The sequence below is a fragment of the Sesamum indicum genome, linkage group LG5, assembly GCF_000512975.1.
Source record: "Sesamum indicum cultivar Zhongzhi No. 13 linkage group LG5, S_indicum_v1.0, whole genome shotgun sequence".
NCBI classification, from domain to species: Eukaryota; Viridiplantae; Streptophyta; class Magnoliopsida; order Lamiales; family Pedaliaceae; genus Sesamum; species Sesamum indicum.
In genome coordinates this window covers 3,620,809-3,638,309 of record NC_026149.1, presented here as the reverse complement: position 1 = coordinate 3,638,309, position 17,501 = coordinate 3,620,809, and the positions used below count along the sequence as shown (strand labels likewise).

The following is a 17,501-nucleotide window of genomic DNA, read 5'->3' as shown; positions in this document are numbered from 1 at the left end:
TTAAACTCAACAACTTCTTCTACGTGCTCCTCCCTCCACCAAATCCACCAAAATCCAATTCAAAAAACAGTAATTGTTGCGCGAGTACCCCTATGTATAAATGAAAAGTAAAGTGGAAATTGTAGTTGTTGTTTGAAATACTTTCTCACTCTAGAATTTGCTGGCTGGGAGGTATGGCCTTGTTATGTGTGATTTTGAGGATTTTGTTGTATTTTTCTCTCTCTAAAAATGTATTCTATATTCTTTCTTTGCTGTGTGCATACATTTATTGGTCAGCTGGAGAGAATGTGGAGTGCCACACAGAGAGACAAAAACGAGGTTAAAAGGGCACTTTACACTAAACCCGACATTAGGGGCTGCTTTCTGTGCCTAATTGTGTTTCTACATTTTGCCCCTTGAAATTCAGACTATTTACTATTTCGCCCCAGATTTGGTATTTCAATTTTACCCCTAAACTAATGAGAAATGATTAAAGAAATCATTAGAAATTAATTATGGCAATTAATTATTAGTCCCCATCACATGTATGTATAATGCATCTCATTAATTTCAATTTATTATTATTATAGCCGCAATCTCCTCGAAAATTGAGTTAGGACAGTCTTTACCTAAGTTTATTCAAAACATGTTGTAAGGACGCGAATCTTATTACGGTGCATTTGTTCGAGGGATTTGAATTTGAAAGAAAATTTTAGATGAATAATTTCAAATGACTCTATTTAAAAAAAAAATTAAAATTTATTAATATTCAGTAAAATATAGTACTAAACTAGAGTTTGAATTTTTAAAAATTTAAAATTATTCATATATATTCAAATAATTTGTTAGTAAGCGTAATTTTAAATCATTCAAATCCGATGCACCTTTAAAGTATTCAGATAAAAGAAGATTATATAACTAAAATATATTACTAATAGCAATTCTGTATTCAATATGATTAAAATCAAAATTTAACTTATAAACATCTTTAAGAAAATCGAAAACTTTTTTTTTTAAATTTTAAAAAGTCCCAATATCTTATTTTTTAATTTTATAAGGCGATCGCCTCATATTTTTATCAGATTAATATAACATCTGATGAGTTTTCAAATATATTATAAGATATTTTAAAAAGATTATAAAACACGAAATTTCATTTGTGGATTAATTTAATATAAAAAAAACGCCATAGACAAAATTGTGTGTGTTTTATATCAATTTGAGTTTTTTTTTGTTTTTCAAAAGAAAAAATTGGCATTTCATTTAATTATATATATCAAATTATTAGGTGTAAACAAAATGAAAGGGTCAAAAGTGTAAAAAGGGGCGTTGAAGGGGTTGGAAATAAATAAAAATAGGAAATGGGGATAGAAATAGAAGGGTGCAATATTTTAGGGGAAATTACAATTGGATGTCCGCACAAGTTCGGCTGGCGTTGGAATTGTTTAATTTAAGCTATATATATATATATATAGGAGAGAGAGAGAGAGAGAAGCGTTTGCGTACAAACCACTCACACCATCTTTACAATTAACACGGAATATTTTTTTTTAAATAAATCGATTATAAATCATTCCTATCGATATCGATTATTACAAACATTTTGAGATTTTGAAGTTGTGAAGCATTTATCAAAAATATGGTTAATGAGCATTTGGTATTATTTATCGAGACAATTTTATTTTACGCATAATAATGATTAGGGTCGAGGTCGTGGATGATGTGTCTGGTATTCGATTGGAGATAGGGTTGTGTTAGACGTCTATCTAAAGTATTGGATTGACCTGAAAATAAGGGTATGGTAGGGTTATCTGATATTGGGACTTAATTATATTTTGGCATCTAAACTTTTTTTTTTGTCAACTTGCCATCTGAACTTTGTGAAATTTTGTATTTTGCCATTTCTAACTGTTTTTCAATAAAATTTTTAATTAAAAAAAATCACATGCAATGCACATGTGATATTTAAGGATTATCTGATGTGATATTTTTCACACATGCACAGCATGTGATGTTTTTTTTAAAAAAAAATCAACAATAAAATCCCTCATATATGGCAAAGTGCAAATTTTATAGTTGAGATAGTAAGTTGACGCACAGAAAGAAAAAAAAAATAGATGCCAAAGTGCAAAAACGGACATAATTCGAATAATAAAATATAATTTATCCTGATATTTATTAAGTGATGCATACCACTTATTTAATCCGGAATTAAATATAATAAAACTAGTTTCCGCTAATTTCTTTTTTCCTTGTTCTCCTTAATTAAGTTTTGGTATCCACAATATATTCTTGAAAAACTCAGTATTGTGTGTATAAAATTCATGTCATTTGTATATTTAAAGAAATATTTTTATATAAAATTCACTTCATTTGTATATTTAAAGAAATATTTTTATATACACAATGTACAAATACTAATAAATAAGAATGAATTATAATTTTATAATAAAATTTAGGATGAATTACAATAGACTCCCTTGAAGTTTATCATAATTATAAATATTCTCTCGTTGTTGGAAAAACTAAGTGCTTACTCTCTCTTGACAGTCCATTATAAAAAATATTTATTAAATAATTATTAATTTTAAAAAATATTTGTAATTTTTCAAACAATAATAAAATGAAACACTCATGATAAGTTGCACCCAATTTGATAAACATTTTGAATTCAACTAAAGTGGCTTCAGAAGTCGGCAAAATCACTTTTCTTTCTTATTTATTTAAAGTGTTGTTTGTAATTATGAATTCTGGAGAATCACAACACAGTGTGTGTGGGTCTATGAAATGACACTCCACAAGAACATGTCAATAAATAAATAATAACTCATGAGAAGATAATGATTCAAATCTGTTTATGATAATACAATTATTATGTGAATTTTTTCTTAAATCGCATAGGGATTTCACTATTGAAGTCATTTTGAAGTAGTTCAGATTGTATGTTAGGAACCTGAGAAGGAAAGAGATCGTTATGTTTGTTGAATAATCCCGAACAAAAACTCTCCAATGCTTAAATCAATTCGTGAAGTCAAAATAACGAAGTAATTGTTGGTGGAAAAATATAAATGACATACCAATATTTGAAGTGGTTGAGTGTATCCTCAAGAATACGTGTATCCACTTGTTTGGATCACGCGGCATGATCATGATGTCCTGGTATGGAATCAACGGTCCTGAGTTTCGGATCATCAGGTCAGGTCAGGTGCAGATAAAAAAAAAACATGCGCATCTAGGCCTAAATATGTATTTTGCTTTAGTCCTTTTACCACTTGTCGTATATATCCCATCAACAACATATATGCAGAGACATATATAAAAACGATAGTTTAAGGGGGTCGAAAAAATAATTCATTCATTGAGTTCGCATATTCACATGATAAAGTGTACAAACTTGGGGGGACTATTATATAATATAAGTAATAAATATTATTATAATAATTAATACTACATATATTTATATAAAAATAATATTTTATTCTTAAAAATTATAAATAAAGAAAAATAAGAGGAATTGCACTTGAATTACACCACCCACTTTGCTATGTTTTCTACAAGGGGTATTGTGTATATGCCCTATTTCACAGAGGGCTACATGCATTTTTTCGATAAATTATATCATAGAGCTTATAATATATTATTAATAACAAATTTGTAATTAATTTTTATAAAATTAACCAACTTGTTAAAATTTTAAAAATAAGTCGGGAACCTGTACATTTTCCAAAAGGAACTTATAAGCTCTTCACAACCTATTTTAGGATTTGATAAGCTCATCTATCAAAAAAATTTATAAAACACTTATTAACTCTCCAAACGTCTTATGAAATATTTTAAAAAGTTTATAAGCATAACTTAACAAGAAAGTAATGAATCATATTCGATACAGAAAATTCCGACTAACATAATAATACCAATCATGGGATTTTCATGTAAGATAAAAGGGTGTTTGGTTGAGCTTATAAACTATTCAAAATATCTTATAAGATGTTTCAGAGGTTATAATCTCTTGAAAACTGCTTGAAATTTTTTTTATTTTTTTTTTATCTTTTGAAAAGGTTTTAAGATCATAAAATAAAATATTTGGATCTTATAAGCTCTTTAAGAAAAAATTAACTTCGCCCAGTTCTGTTTAAAACATCTTATAAGCTCTTTAATCTTAAGATTCAATAGACAAAAACACCCTCATTATTTTATTAGTATTTCACTTTTACCTTTCATATGATTAATGTTTTTCCCCCTTAAAGCACAATGATCTATTAATGTGATTTTATATTCTAGCCGTTTGTTGATTTTTTCAGTGATTATTACCTTATGAAGCGATTATTATGCCAAATACTCTAATATTTTATAAACTCTAACATCTTATTTATCCAAAAACTAAGAGTTTTTCTTAAAATAAGATCTAATATTTTTAATCTTTTGAAACGTCTTATAAGATGAATGAACTTATAAGATATTTCAAATAAACTCAGCTCAGCACCTTCTAAGAGGGTGTTTGGCTAACCTTATAAGCTCTTCAAAACGGTTTTAAAAAACTTATAAGACCAGAAAATAGGATGTTTTGGATCTAATGAGCTCTTTAAAACAAAAAAAAAAAACGACATCACCCAATTTTCTTTTAAAACATCTTGTAAAATTCTTAATATTAACACTCAATGGACAAACCTATACGATTTTGAATTCTAACAGTTTGATGGTTTTTTCAGTCATTATTACAATACGAAAATCTTATTACACCAAATATTTTGATATCTTATTTATTTAAATATTTTAAAATTTTATTCTCTTTAAACTTTTAAACACCTTATAAAATGTACAAATTCATAAGTTGTTTAAAATAAACTTAGCCAAACCCTCTCTAAGTTTAAAGTTGGGTAGTTTTTATAAATAAAAATTTGATGACAACTATGTTTACATTCCCTAACAATGTAAAATGGACCTCATACATGTAATAAACCTTTGTCCTTGGACTATTAGGCTAATGGTTCTTGATCCAATCCATTAAAGTGGGCTTCAATGTGGAAGCCCAACTCCACTAGCAACTTTAACTTCCCTACTATATTATTTATAAGCTTTTTTAATAATATTTTATAAGATCTTTGAAAATTTATAAATTAATATAAAAAAATGGGTATATAAAATACAGAATCAAAATACTAAAGTGTTCCATTATGAAAATTGAAGAGTTTCTAACTTATTTTTAACATTTTAACAAATTCAGTCGATTTTAATTTTATTAATTATAAAATTATCATCAATAATATATATTTATTCCATTTACCAAACAGATAAATGAGTAATTTGAAAAGTTTCGATTCAATTTCTTTTCTTATTCTTTGCTATATCAAGCATAGGAATTATAATACTAAAATAATCCGAATTCTACTATTATTCCATTTCTAAATTTATTTTATTCCCACCAGAATTGATTCCTACATACCAATCATCCGTCCGTAGATTACCCACCAACAGAACTCGCACACTAGCTGAGAGAATCGAACCTGCAATCATCTGACTATTAAGTAGTTCGTTCTTATCAACTGAGCTAAGAAATAAACTAACGAAGTCTTTTACATTGTGCTTAAATTGATTCAAATCTTGAATAACATATCTCCTATATTTATTGTATTTATTTGGATCGATAACTACAGGTTACAAGAATTTCAAAGTATTCAGCTGAACTGTATTTTGTGAAATATTTTTGAATATCAAATCTATTTAATGAGAAGTTATTTATAATTATTTCTTTTTAAATTTAAATTTATCAATTCAAATGAAATCTTACTTAAATTTAGCACACCTTCTTAATAAGTAATATGTCATATTAATTAATATTCTTGTCTTGTATGTTTGCTAAATTTAACTAAACATTGGGTAAAAATTAAGGGTTCATAACATATATATAAGATGATTATTTTCAATCAATAAATGTTGAATTTAAGCAAACATTGGATAAAAGCTACATAAATATGTAGCGGCATTGTTGTTATTAACAAGAAAAGCTAAAAATACCCTTCATTTATTATTTAGAGCCGATCACGAGTTTTCGTGTTATAAATTAATATCGAAGATGGTATTTGCAAAAATTTAAATCAAGGGTTTTCTTTTAAAAAAAATAAATTATAAATTCAATTAAGTTAAATTAAAGTGTTTGGAAATATAAAATTGCATAGACGTCCCACATCTGCTCTTGATGAAACACGACGCCCATCTAATGAATGCAACACTTAATGCAAGTCCTAATAGAATACTCATTGTCCAGCCTCAAGATTCTCGACTTGAAATATTTCAAACCCAACCTGTAGTATTTAGTCCCATAGCTGTTATTCAGTGCGCAATCCAACTTAATTATTGATTAATTATTATTTATTTCTACCATCAATTTTGAAATGACATGATCTTTAACCTTTTCTAGAACAATATTATCTTGTGGGCCATCGGGAAAAAATAAAAAATAAAGAACGGACTACATTGAAACTCCTAATTTATGTTTAGATACATTAAAAAAAAAAACACTCTATATTATTTATAAAATTATAATTATACCAGACCCTATTCAATATTAAAATATTACACAAATACGTTACGAGGTACATTACACTAATACTTCTTCAAATATATACCTATATTTTATAACCACATAGGAAAACAAAGAACCATGTTATAAAGAACTATTATTTTATAACATAATATTATTATTATTATTATTATTATACATATTTTTCTCAAGTAACAAAAAAGAAGTGGAGAGTGATTTCAATTTAAAGCATTGTCTAGTCTAATTTGGCACCTGATTTTCTATATTAATTAATTGCAATCAATGGGCCATTGCATTTATAGAAGAAGATCCCTACACCACAATAATAATTTACTTACTATTTAAGTGAGGAAATATTTTCTTTAAAAAAATATTCATACTGCATCTTGGACTTTTACTCAATAGTTAGGACCACAAGTCTAGTGATGCACATTATCTATATAACATAATATTTCTTTTTGTTTTATTGTGTTTTCAAAAAATGTATTCTATTTTATGTTACTCAATAAAATTACACTTTGATAAATAAATAGAAAAAGAAATGGACTGAAGCAGATATTAAAAGCGACCGCAGATTATACACAACTACGAAATTTCACTAGAAAAAAAATGACTATTGACTACAATTTTAATAGCTATGGATTAAAAAATCTGGTAAATAAGTTCTATTGACCACGATTAAATAAAATAATTACAAAAATATAGATTTTTCATTAAGAAAAAGGTTTTTGCCATGGCAAATATTTTAGCCACCCTTGCAGATACCACGGCCATAATTTACTATATTTTTTTAATTTTTAACTATGACAATCAGGCATAATTAAATGTTATATTTTTTTTATAGTGTTTGTTGTTGTGGATAATAATAAATTCCGAAAGTTTAACATCCTCGTACTTTATTTTTGCCACAGACATTTATACTCTCGTTTTACGTGACGTAAATATATGTGCGTAAACTTGAGCATGAACACAAAAACACTGAGACGTATATGACAACTTTAAAATTAAATTTATTATACATTAAATCCCCTATGTTGTATTTTTTTTTTCAAACATTTGACATAAAGTTTCATTTTATGATAGGAAACCTTATTTTAAAATTAGTGATGACATAATAGGAAACCTTATTTTAAAATTATTGCATCACTTAGAAATAATGGTTTAAGTAGATGACATAATACATTTAACTATTAATACTTTTAATTTTTCAACTCTCATCTTAGAGTCAAATTTGATTGGCAATATGAAGATGGTGAATAAGTATTTACACATTATTTAATTTATACTTTTAGAATATAATTAATCAAGTTGACCAATACACAACATCCATTAAAATATGATGTCTATGCTAATAAATTGTCTAATTAATTATGCAACTTACCATGATGATGAGTTGGTCGAATTTGCAAAGTGGGAGGAATTGCAGAAAATCCTGATACCAAGTGGGGAATTTCAAGAATTAAGATTGTTTAACTGAAAATAAGAATAATTAGATTAGACTGAATTCCTTGCACGTGTCTCACGTGACTTCCCCTATTCTCGTCCCTTTCCTTCTTACACGATAAGGCTTATTAAAACCAGTCCCAATATCAAAACGCCTATCACCACCACCACCGCCACTCTCCGCCGCCCCCCCCCCCCCCCCCCCCCCGCCACTCTCCGCCGCCGCTTTTCAAGAATTATGGCTTCTTCTCACCTCCTCAATTCTTCCTCCTTTCTCTCCAAGTCAAATTCTGCATCTCCACACCACCACCGCTATCCATGTCCCACAATACTCTGCGCCGCCACACCGTCTATCACTTCTCCACCAGTTCTGCCGCCATCAGCGCCTCCTCCCGGTTTAAGCTTCTCCGCTAAGTACGTTCCTTTCAACTCCATCTCCACCAACACCCCCACCGCGGAGTCCTACTCCCTCGACGACGTCGTGTACCGCAGCCGAGACGGCGGCCTCCTCGACGTCCAACATGACATGGACGCCCTCAAACAGTACGACGGCCATTACTGGAAGACCCTGTTCGACTCCCGCGTCGGCACCACCAAATGGCCCTATGGCTCCGGCGTCTGGTCCAAGAAAGAATGGGTATTGCCCGAAATTGACGACGAAGACATCGTCAGCGCGTTCGAAGGGAACTCCAATCTCTTCTGGGCCGAGAGATTCGGCAAGAAAATCCTTGGGATGAATGATTTGTGGGTTAAACACTGCGGGATTAGCCACACCGGCAGTTTCAAGGATTTGGGGATGACGGTTTTGGTCAGCCAAGTCAATCGGCTGCGCAAGATGAACAGCCCACTCGTGGGCGTCGGCTGCGCCTCCACAGGCGACACGTCCGCCGCCCTCTCCGCCTACTGCGCCGCTGCAGGCATCCCCTCCATCGTCTTCCTACCCGCCAACAAGATCTCCATGGCGCAGCTGGTGCAGCCCATCGCGAACGGCGCGTTCGTCCTCAGCATAGACACGGACTTCGACGGTTGTATGAAACTAATCCGGCAGATCACGACGGAGCTCCCAATCTACTTAGCGAACTCGTTGAACAGTTTAAGACTAGAGGGACAAAAAACTGCGGCGATCGAAATCTTGCAACAGTTCGATTGGGAAGTTCCTGATTGGGTGATCGTCCCGGGAGGAAACTTAGGCAACATCTATGCGTTCTACAAAGGATTCAAAATGTGTCAAGAACTGGGCCTCGTCGATCGGATTCCAAGACTCGTCTGCGCTCAGGCCCGGAACGCCAACCCGTTGTTTCAATACTATAATTCGGGGTGGAAGGAGTTCAGCCCCGTGACGGCGAAAACTACGTTTGCGTCCGCAATTCAAATCGGCGACCCTGTTTCGATCGACAGAGCAGTTTACGCTCTAAAGAAGTCAAACGGGATCGTGGAAGAGGCGACGGAGGAGGAGCTGATGGACGCAATGGCGTTAGCCGATTCGACAGGGATGTTTATTTGCCCGCACACAGGGGTGGCTTTATCGGCATTGATGAAGCTGAGGGGGAATGGGATCATCGGCCCGAATGATCGGACTGTGGTGGTGAGCACGGCGCACGGATTGAAGTTTACGCAGGCGAAGATTGACTATCATTCCGGGGCGATTGGGGAGATGGAGTGTAGGTATTCGAATCCGCCGGTGAGTGTGAAGGCTGATTTTGGATTGGTGATGGATGAGCTGAAGAAGTTCTTGTCGGAGAGGAGGTAGATCAACTTAGGAAAATGGTGGTAATTGTACAACATATGGCAAGTTTTCTTTTGAGTTTTTTGAAGTTGTAATTTGATGTATTTTCGTTTATGTCTTTGTTGGGAGTCTATTAGGAAAAATTCTAGCTCCAACTAAGTATCAATCACAAGTTTTGATCATTTTCTTTAATTATATACATATCACACGATAAGTATATTGCACTTATTATGTAATTAGTTCAGATTTAGTTGAATCGGATCCAAATTAGAATTTTCCGTTTGAAATTTTGTTTCGTCTTCAATTATAATATTAATTATATATATATTTATATAAGATAATATTAATTATTCTATTTAGTACAAATTAAAGAATATATTAATTACAACATAAGATTCAAAATAAAAAATATTATGAAACCATAGAAGTTTCAACTCTGACGTATACAGATTGTTTCTCTTGAAGGGGGTGTCTGATGAACAAATCTTCAGGAAAGCGGTGATGTTGACAAGACTCTTCATCTAGAAATAATTCCTTACATATAGACTTTCTTGAATGTAATTTCGAATATTATTTTTTTATATGAATTTAATTGTCGTTACAATAAATTTCAATCTATTAATAATGAATATCAAATATTCATAACTAATAACAGTAAATCAATAACTATTATTAAATAAAAAATTATCGGTACATTGATGGGATATGAATTCATTGTCACGTTAGACCCAATTTTGCATACTAAATTAAGCTTTATTGATCAATTTTGATCTCTTATTCAGGGCAACATTTATATGTTTCATATTATATTTTACGAATAATTATATTTACACCCTATAATTTATGATTTATTTATGCAAATTATTTATATTGTTTACATAATTATAGAAACAATCCCGACAACAGAAAACAAAAATAGTTAATGATGTCGACAACGTATATGTAATTGTCCCTATATTTTAAAAGTGAAGGAATAATTGTCCATATATATATATATATTGAGTACTAAAATGAGAAAATTTGTTGTTTTGCAATAATAAGTTTGTAACGCTTTGAATTACATTTAAATTGTGATGGTGATAACAGTAATGGCAGTGTAGTAAATTAAAACAAAAACATAAATATTATTAATTATCAATTAACTCATTTTTGGAATAAAAGTTAATGTCACTTGATATCCAATTTAATTATCATGTTATAATATTAATATGTCATCTTATTACACTAAATTCAGGTGAAATGAGAAAAATTATTACAACATTTTTTTAATATGTGTTAAACATCGAATTTGTTTAGAATAAATTATTAATTAAAAGTACAAAGAAAGTCACGAATGATTAGTGTCCAATTCGAATTTCAGCTTTACAATACTGTCAAGATAATAACTTTATACCAAATTTGGATATTGTGCTACATGAATCAATTAAAGATAAAATATAACATTATTTTTTTTTAATTTTAGATTGATTTATTGGGCCATAATGTGGTTTAAATTTGACATTTTAGTCCTTTCAATATATATATATATATATATATATATATATAATTGTAACGCGAATTTCATGTTTTTAAATTTATTTAAAAAAAATGTTAGAAATAATTTTTAAATTTAATTGTACTTTTTGTGGGTACAAAATCTCTACTTGGAACCTGCTTCATGAATGCGATTTTTATTTTGGCAACTTTGGAAGTGGAGCTTGGTGCTTTGATTTTCTCTGATGTTAACTTGTTCGAGAGTCTTTTGACTATTCCCAAATTAAATATTGATTTTGGATGGTTTCAGCGGCGAACGTCTTGATTTTGCTTTGAACGCCGTGGATCTTCCTTGATTTGCACTTGAGAGGATTTTGAGACTTATTGAGCGTTCTTGATTCTTTCTTTGATTGTCTCATCAATTCTATTTTGAGTGATTGCTTGACTCGTCTTCACTCGTATCTTGTCTTGTGCTTTATGTCGTATCTCTTGAGTGGTGAAACATCCATATTTATAGTTGTAGGGTAGAAAACTTTGCTATATCTACTTGATAACGTGGAGTGATACGATTGGTCCTTTATGATTTATTACTTTAATCACAAGATATAATATAAAATTATCAAATCATTGACGTTTGCTTCCTTTGTCGGCAAAAAAATATTTAAATTGCCTTGAATACTTCAATTTCATACACGGCAATATTTGATTTTATCAATTGTTAATATTTTATTTTATAAAAAACATCAAATTGATGAAAAAAAATATATTGCACATGTCAATATATAATTATCAGATTTTGCATGCCTACAACATTTTAATAGATTAGTTGGCCGAAAATACTAAGTGGTACCTATAAAACAGAGTCTCCAGGGCATAACGAGAAACTACTTACTCCATATATTACATACGTAAAGCAGACCCAAAATAACTAATGTCCAAACTTTAAAATTCTATGACATAACGGAATACTTCAACTCCACGTCTTATTTGATTACAAACTTTCAAAGGCTCAAATATCAAATTTCAAAGCAATAAATAGTTTGTTACCATAAAATGGAAAAAATTACACCTCCGTTTATAAAAGCAAGCTTCCGATCTTTAGATCACAATTGAGACAGAGAGAGAGAGTCGCACATAGTCTTCATTTTAAAAAATGGTAACCTTTGATCTAAATTCATTGAAAATTTATTATCTATATTTTTCCAATCTTGTAACTATTTATGCAAATATGAAATTTATATTAACAATATGATTTTGCAATTGATCAGTTGCACTTAAGTTGCAAAAGGGAAAAGGAAAAAGAATGATACGAAATCCACAAACTATCATTTTATTGAAGAGCCATCTAACATGTGCAGCACCACAATCACATTTATCATTCGAAAAAATCATACGTGTTTTTAATTTCTAAATGCGCCATTAATTACGACTACCTACCTACCACTTACCACAAATAATATAAATAGACCTAAAACAATACCGAAAAAATTGCAAGTCATTGTCCCAATTATGTGGACTACATTTAGACCCTATTTGATTCGTGTAAAAAGGCACCATAAACTTACAAATCATGTGTAATCACATGTTTAATTCACAGTATTAGAACTCAGTATTAATATCAGATCAATCTTAGCAAAGTATTAGAACTCAGTAAACTCAATCTTACCAATCCTAATTTATGGGATAGCATATCTCATCTCTAAAATAGGATTAAAAAATTTCTTCTTTATATGCCCTTCCACTCCCAAAGAATTAAATGCTTAAGACAGTAACTTATAGCATCTGAATATTGCAATAGTACAATTACCAATGGATATCATTTCAATAAAAGCTGAGAAAAAACAAAGAATGAAGGTTGCTCAAAAGAGACACGCGGGGAATAATTTAAGGTTGGTATAGGATGGAATAAACATCGTCAAACTAATTCAGAACAAAAACCAAAGACAACCTGTCAAGTATATCAGACAAATTTACGTCTACATACACGAGTTTGCTCAGCCACTAGTAAATGTTAAACTAGAAAACAGCCGCCACCCTGCAGTGCTCAACCAAATGGGGCGGATAAGTTGTGATCTTAAGTTGCCGTATAGATGATACTTCAAGAATATTTATAGAATGATACACTCTTGTCGTCAGATACACTAGCAAGCAGACAAGATCTTACATCTGTCCGTAATGGTGACCCAAAGGCTACTGCCCATACCTGGTCGTTATGGCTTGTTAGTATCTGGGTAGCAGCTCTCATTTTTAGATCCCAAAGCCTAACGGTCTTGTCACTTGAGCCCGTAGCAATTGCTGCCCCGTCTGGGGAAACATCCACACTCAGTACCCAGCTTGAGTGGCCTGACATTGATGTAATCAAGGTTTTCCGTTCGGCATCGTAAACGTGCACGTGACCATCATCTGAGGCGGAGAAAAGTACCCTTGAATCAAGAGGGGCTGATGAGTACACAAGACTTCGCACGGGCATGCAGTGGCCTTCCAAGTGGTGCATGAACTTAGCACGGGGAACATCAAAAACTGAGATGGTGCCATCCATTGAGCCACAAGCAATTTGTCTACCGTCCGGGCTCCATGCCACAGAGAGGGCAAACTTCTTGCTGCCACTTTTCTCTGATGGCTTCAAGCCTTCCGGTCGAGGAACTTCTAGGGCAGCAACCAATTTCCATTCGGCGGTATCCCACAGCTTCACTGAAGCACTACCACCTCCAGCTGCAGCCAGTGTTGTACCCTGAGTTAGAGAAATAATAGTTTTCCATCAGTTATAATGAGCGGCAAAACTTGTGAATGTATTGAAAAGTGAATATAAGGGAATAATTTTCTGATGAAAAGGCCTCGAAAAAGTATACTATGATGTTCCATGAAAAAGGGTCAGAATTTATAGCCACCATACATCTCTGAAAGGACAGTTTGTTAAAACTAATGGTACTGAAGCAAATTGTGTTTAAGAAAACCAACCAATAAAAAAAAAAAAAAAAAAAAAAGGACCACAAAAATAAGCTGTGGCCAGTGTCTCAAAAACCTATCGAATCAATAATCTTGGGAATTCACAAATGAGACAGCAAGAAAGATTATGAACACTCTGCTACCCAGTACATAAAGTCTTAGCAGACCAAGGAATGTTGAGCCAAAGTACGGTGCATATGGTACTATGGAATACATAAATAGAATAAAAAAATTGATAGTGACACTACCATAAAAACTATATAATAAGCTCTGTCCAATTTTATTTTTTGTTCCTTCCTTTTATGAGTGTGAAATTGCAAATGCATGTGAGCTTCAGCTGTATGCACAGCATTTCAAGACCTGCTATGATTTGCAACTAAAGCCTTAGAGTTCAATTATTCATTAATGAGTTTTGAAGCCAGGGTGGTTCTGTAACATTGCAGTTTTAAGTTTGAAATACTGTGAAGTAATTACATTACAATCACATACATCCATTTACTCTTATGTTTGTGAAATGAACTCATCCTTCGGATTACATTGTCCACCAAAATCTTCAGGAGGAATATGTTTGAGAAATTTTAATATAATAACTAATAAAGCACCAGACTAGCAATTTATTGTTCTATAAAGGGAACAGATCAAGAGTCAGGCACATCACCTACAGGTTATGTTTGACATAGTAGGTTCAACATGAGACATCTGTAGCATGAGCAATTGCTAATAAATGGTACAGTTAAACCACTGAAACTTTTTCAAAATTTTTGTTTATCATAAAACCACTTATAAAGTAACAACAGTGCAGCACAAATGTGCTTTCATATAATCCAAAGAAAGATTGGAGGTCTCCAAAACATCAACAAACTAGTGAGATACCAAAAGAAAGTGGCCCAAATACTATACTATTGTTTATACGTCAATAAATTTAGCGAAATTCCAAGATTTTCAGTCTGCAAATCAATAGGGACATTTTGAGAACCGCAAAAACATATTGTAAAATCACTTCATTGAAGGTGCAGTGTCAAATAAACTAATTGGTCATTAATATGAATATGAAATTCAGTGATCAGTGGTGAATCTTCAATCAGAATGAGCATAAAGAAATACAATTCTGTTGATGATAATATACATCTATAAGTTTTATAAACAGAGCATAGAATCTTTTAACGGCTGATGCTGGTTTGCCCCACCCCTACATCTAGATAGGAAACAAACCCACCCCTACCTCTAGATATGAAACAAGAAGACATAGAGTGACAACATTTCTAACCAATCTAAGTGCTGCATTTTGGAAGAAGAAATATTAACCTAAAACGAAAAGTATCTTGACCATCAATACTAGTTGCAAAATGTTGCAACCTCGCAGAAACAGGTTGCGAAATGCAAGTCTTTTAGTAAAAGACTGAACGCGTAAATGGATTGGGACCTTTGGGTTTCCCAAGTCCCACTTTATCACATATTTATACAAGCTTTTTTAATAACATTAGAGTACATTAACTTATGGCAACAACTTGACTTTCAGGATCAGGAAAAGACAGTGTATCATGGAGAAAGATTGAAAAAGAAAAGAGAAGTAAGATAAATAGGATTTTCTGGTTTTGGTGGATTTTAGATACAGATTATTAGATGGAAGATTTTTTATGAAGCGATTTCATACTACGCTACCAATACCCATATCCTGGCATTTATTATTTCTTTTGTTGATCAAATTCTCATGGCCAAAAGAAAATTCTCCCAATTTCCTAATGAAATATGACCTAAATACCACATAAAAAATAGTTTAATGTATTTAGTATAAAATAATTTTACTATTAGTTAATTTGAGATAACTCGTTTTAGTGATTGAACTAATTCTCACAAGGAAACAAAAAATTCAAAGTAATAATTGAAGCTTAACATTCCAAAATAGCATCTAACCCCATAATACCACCCCGAAAACCAAAAAACACTAAAAGAAGGACAAAAAGGCACAAAGACTATCATGTTCCAGTTATCACATTCACTGGAACAGTAATCTTCAGCTATTAGATGTACACTCTGGTGACCACTCTCATCACCTGGTAAGTGTGATATTGGATCTAGTTCACAGATTCAAAACTGGGTCATAAGCGGCACAAATGTGGAAAGATCAGTTAACAATATCTAACTTTCCAATCTTTTGATCGCTCGCCCAAATACTTCCATATATGTATGACTCTCCACCATACCGTACTCTTTGTATATTTGATGTCAAGTGTTCCCGGACACTGTGCTCGGGAAAAAAAAACAAAACAAAAACAAAACTCTCGCTTTACACCTCTGTTTATTTCAAGCGGATCGTCATTAGCTTCCTTTTACGCCAAATTCCAATAACAATTCCCTGCTATCAAGCAAAGCATGATTTTTGGGCTTTACATTTCCGGTACATTATATTTCAAAGCCCTAAGAAACCATTACACATACACACATCCACAAGAAGAAGCAAACAAAATCATCAGCAGATATAAATCAAGGAATAACACTACTAATTAATACCTGAGGATTGAATTGCAATTGCCAGACTTCAGAGGGTGGAGCCTCGAGGGTGGCTATGGTGTTGTTAGTAGCGACATCAAAGACTCGTATGAAGCTGTCAATGGAGGCGGACGCCGCGATTCTGCCGGAGGGGTGGGCCGCCACCGATACAACGCCAAGGCAGTGTCCGGTGTTCGTCTGCACCTTCTCGGGACCTTCGGGATTCCACAACCGAACCGTCTCATCAAGCGAACCCGTCAAGAGCAGCGGCGGCGAATCCTCCGTCGGCGGCACCCACGCGGCCGTCCAGACTGAGTCGTCGTGGGCGTTCTGAACGGTGTTCAATGGAGCTAGTTTCATGGTTATGGGCGAGTTCGATTGGGAGTAAAAGCCCTAGCTCAGGTGTCAACTGTGGAGTGTAGGCGTCAGATTGACTGGAAATTTACTGGCACGGGTAATATGTGATATATAAAGATAGAATGTTTGGGGTGGATATGTAAAATCGGACGAAAGTTGGGGCGAAATTTCAAATTATTGATTTTATTCTTTTGTTTTTTATCGTCTTATATCTTGGACCCATACAATTATCTTGTACTACACTTATTATACAATTTTTAAAATGACCAATCACAACTCATATATTAATCCTAAAAAAAAAAGTCAGGTATTAATCCCTTACAATGTGATTAGTTCAATTTGATCTGAATAAAACTTTTCTCATAAATTTGATAATACTAAGAATTCTTATGCACTACAATTCTAACTTACTGTTTTTTCTTTTAATCGATGATAATTTTAGAATGAATCTCAATCGTCAATGATCAACTTATTGATTGTTAGAATCAGATATTTATAAACTTAAATTAACCAACAACTATTATTACATCAAATTAATAAACAACT

The 17,501-nt window shown here is 32.3% G+C and overlaps 2 protein-coding genes across 2 annotated transcripts; one reads left to right on the top strand and one right to left on the bottom strand.

The window, feature by feature from the left end:
• Nucleotides 7,957-9,884, top strand: LOC105161896 (threonine synthase 1, chloroplastic). The gene is made up of 2 exons (XM_011079747.2): nucleotides 7,957-8,133; nucleotides 8,170-9,884. The coding sequence occupies exon 2, from the start codon at nucleotides 8,202-8,204 to the stop codon at nucleotides 9,711-9,713; it is 1,512 nt and encodes a 503-aa protein (XP_011078049.1). The 5' UTR covers nucleotides 7,957-8,133; nucleotides 8,170-8,201; the 3' UTR covers nucleotides 9,714-9,884.
• On the bottom strand, nucleotides 12,966-17,048 carry LOC105161895 (WD repeat-containing protein VIP3). The gene is made up of 2 exons (XM_011079744.2): nucleotides 16,620-17,048; nucleotides 12,966-13,893 (listed from the first exon to the last, which is right to left on the bottom strand). The coding sequence occupies exons 1-2, from the start codon at nucleotides 16,956-16,958 to the stop codon at nucleotides 13,261-13,263; spliced, it is 972 nt and encodes a 323-aa protein (XP_011078046.1). The 5' UTR covers nucleotides 16,959-17,048; the 3' UTR covers nucleotides 12,966-13,260.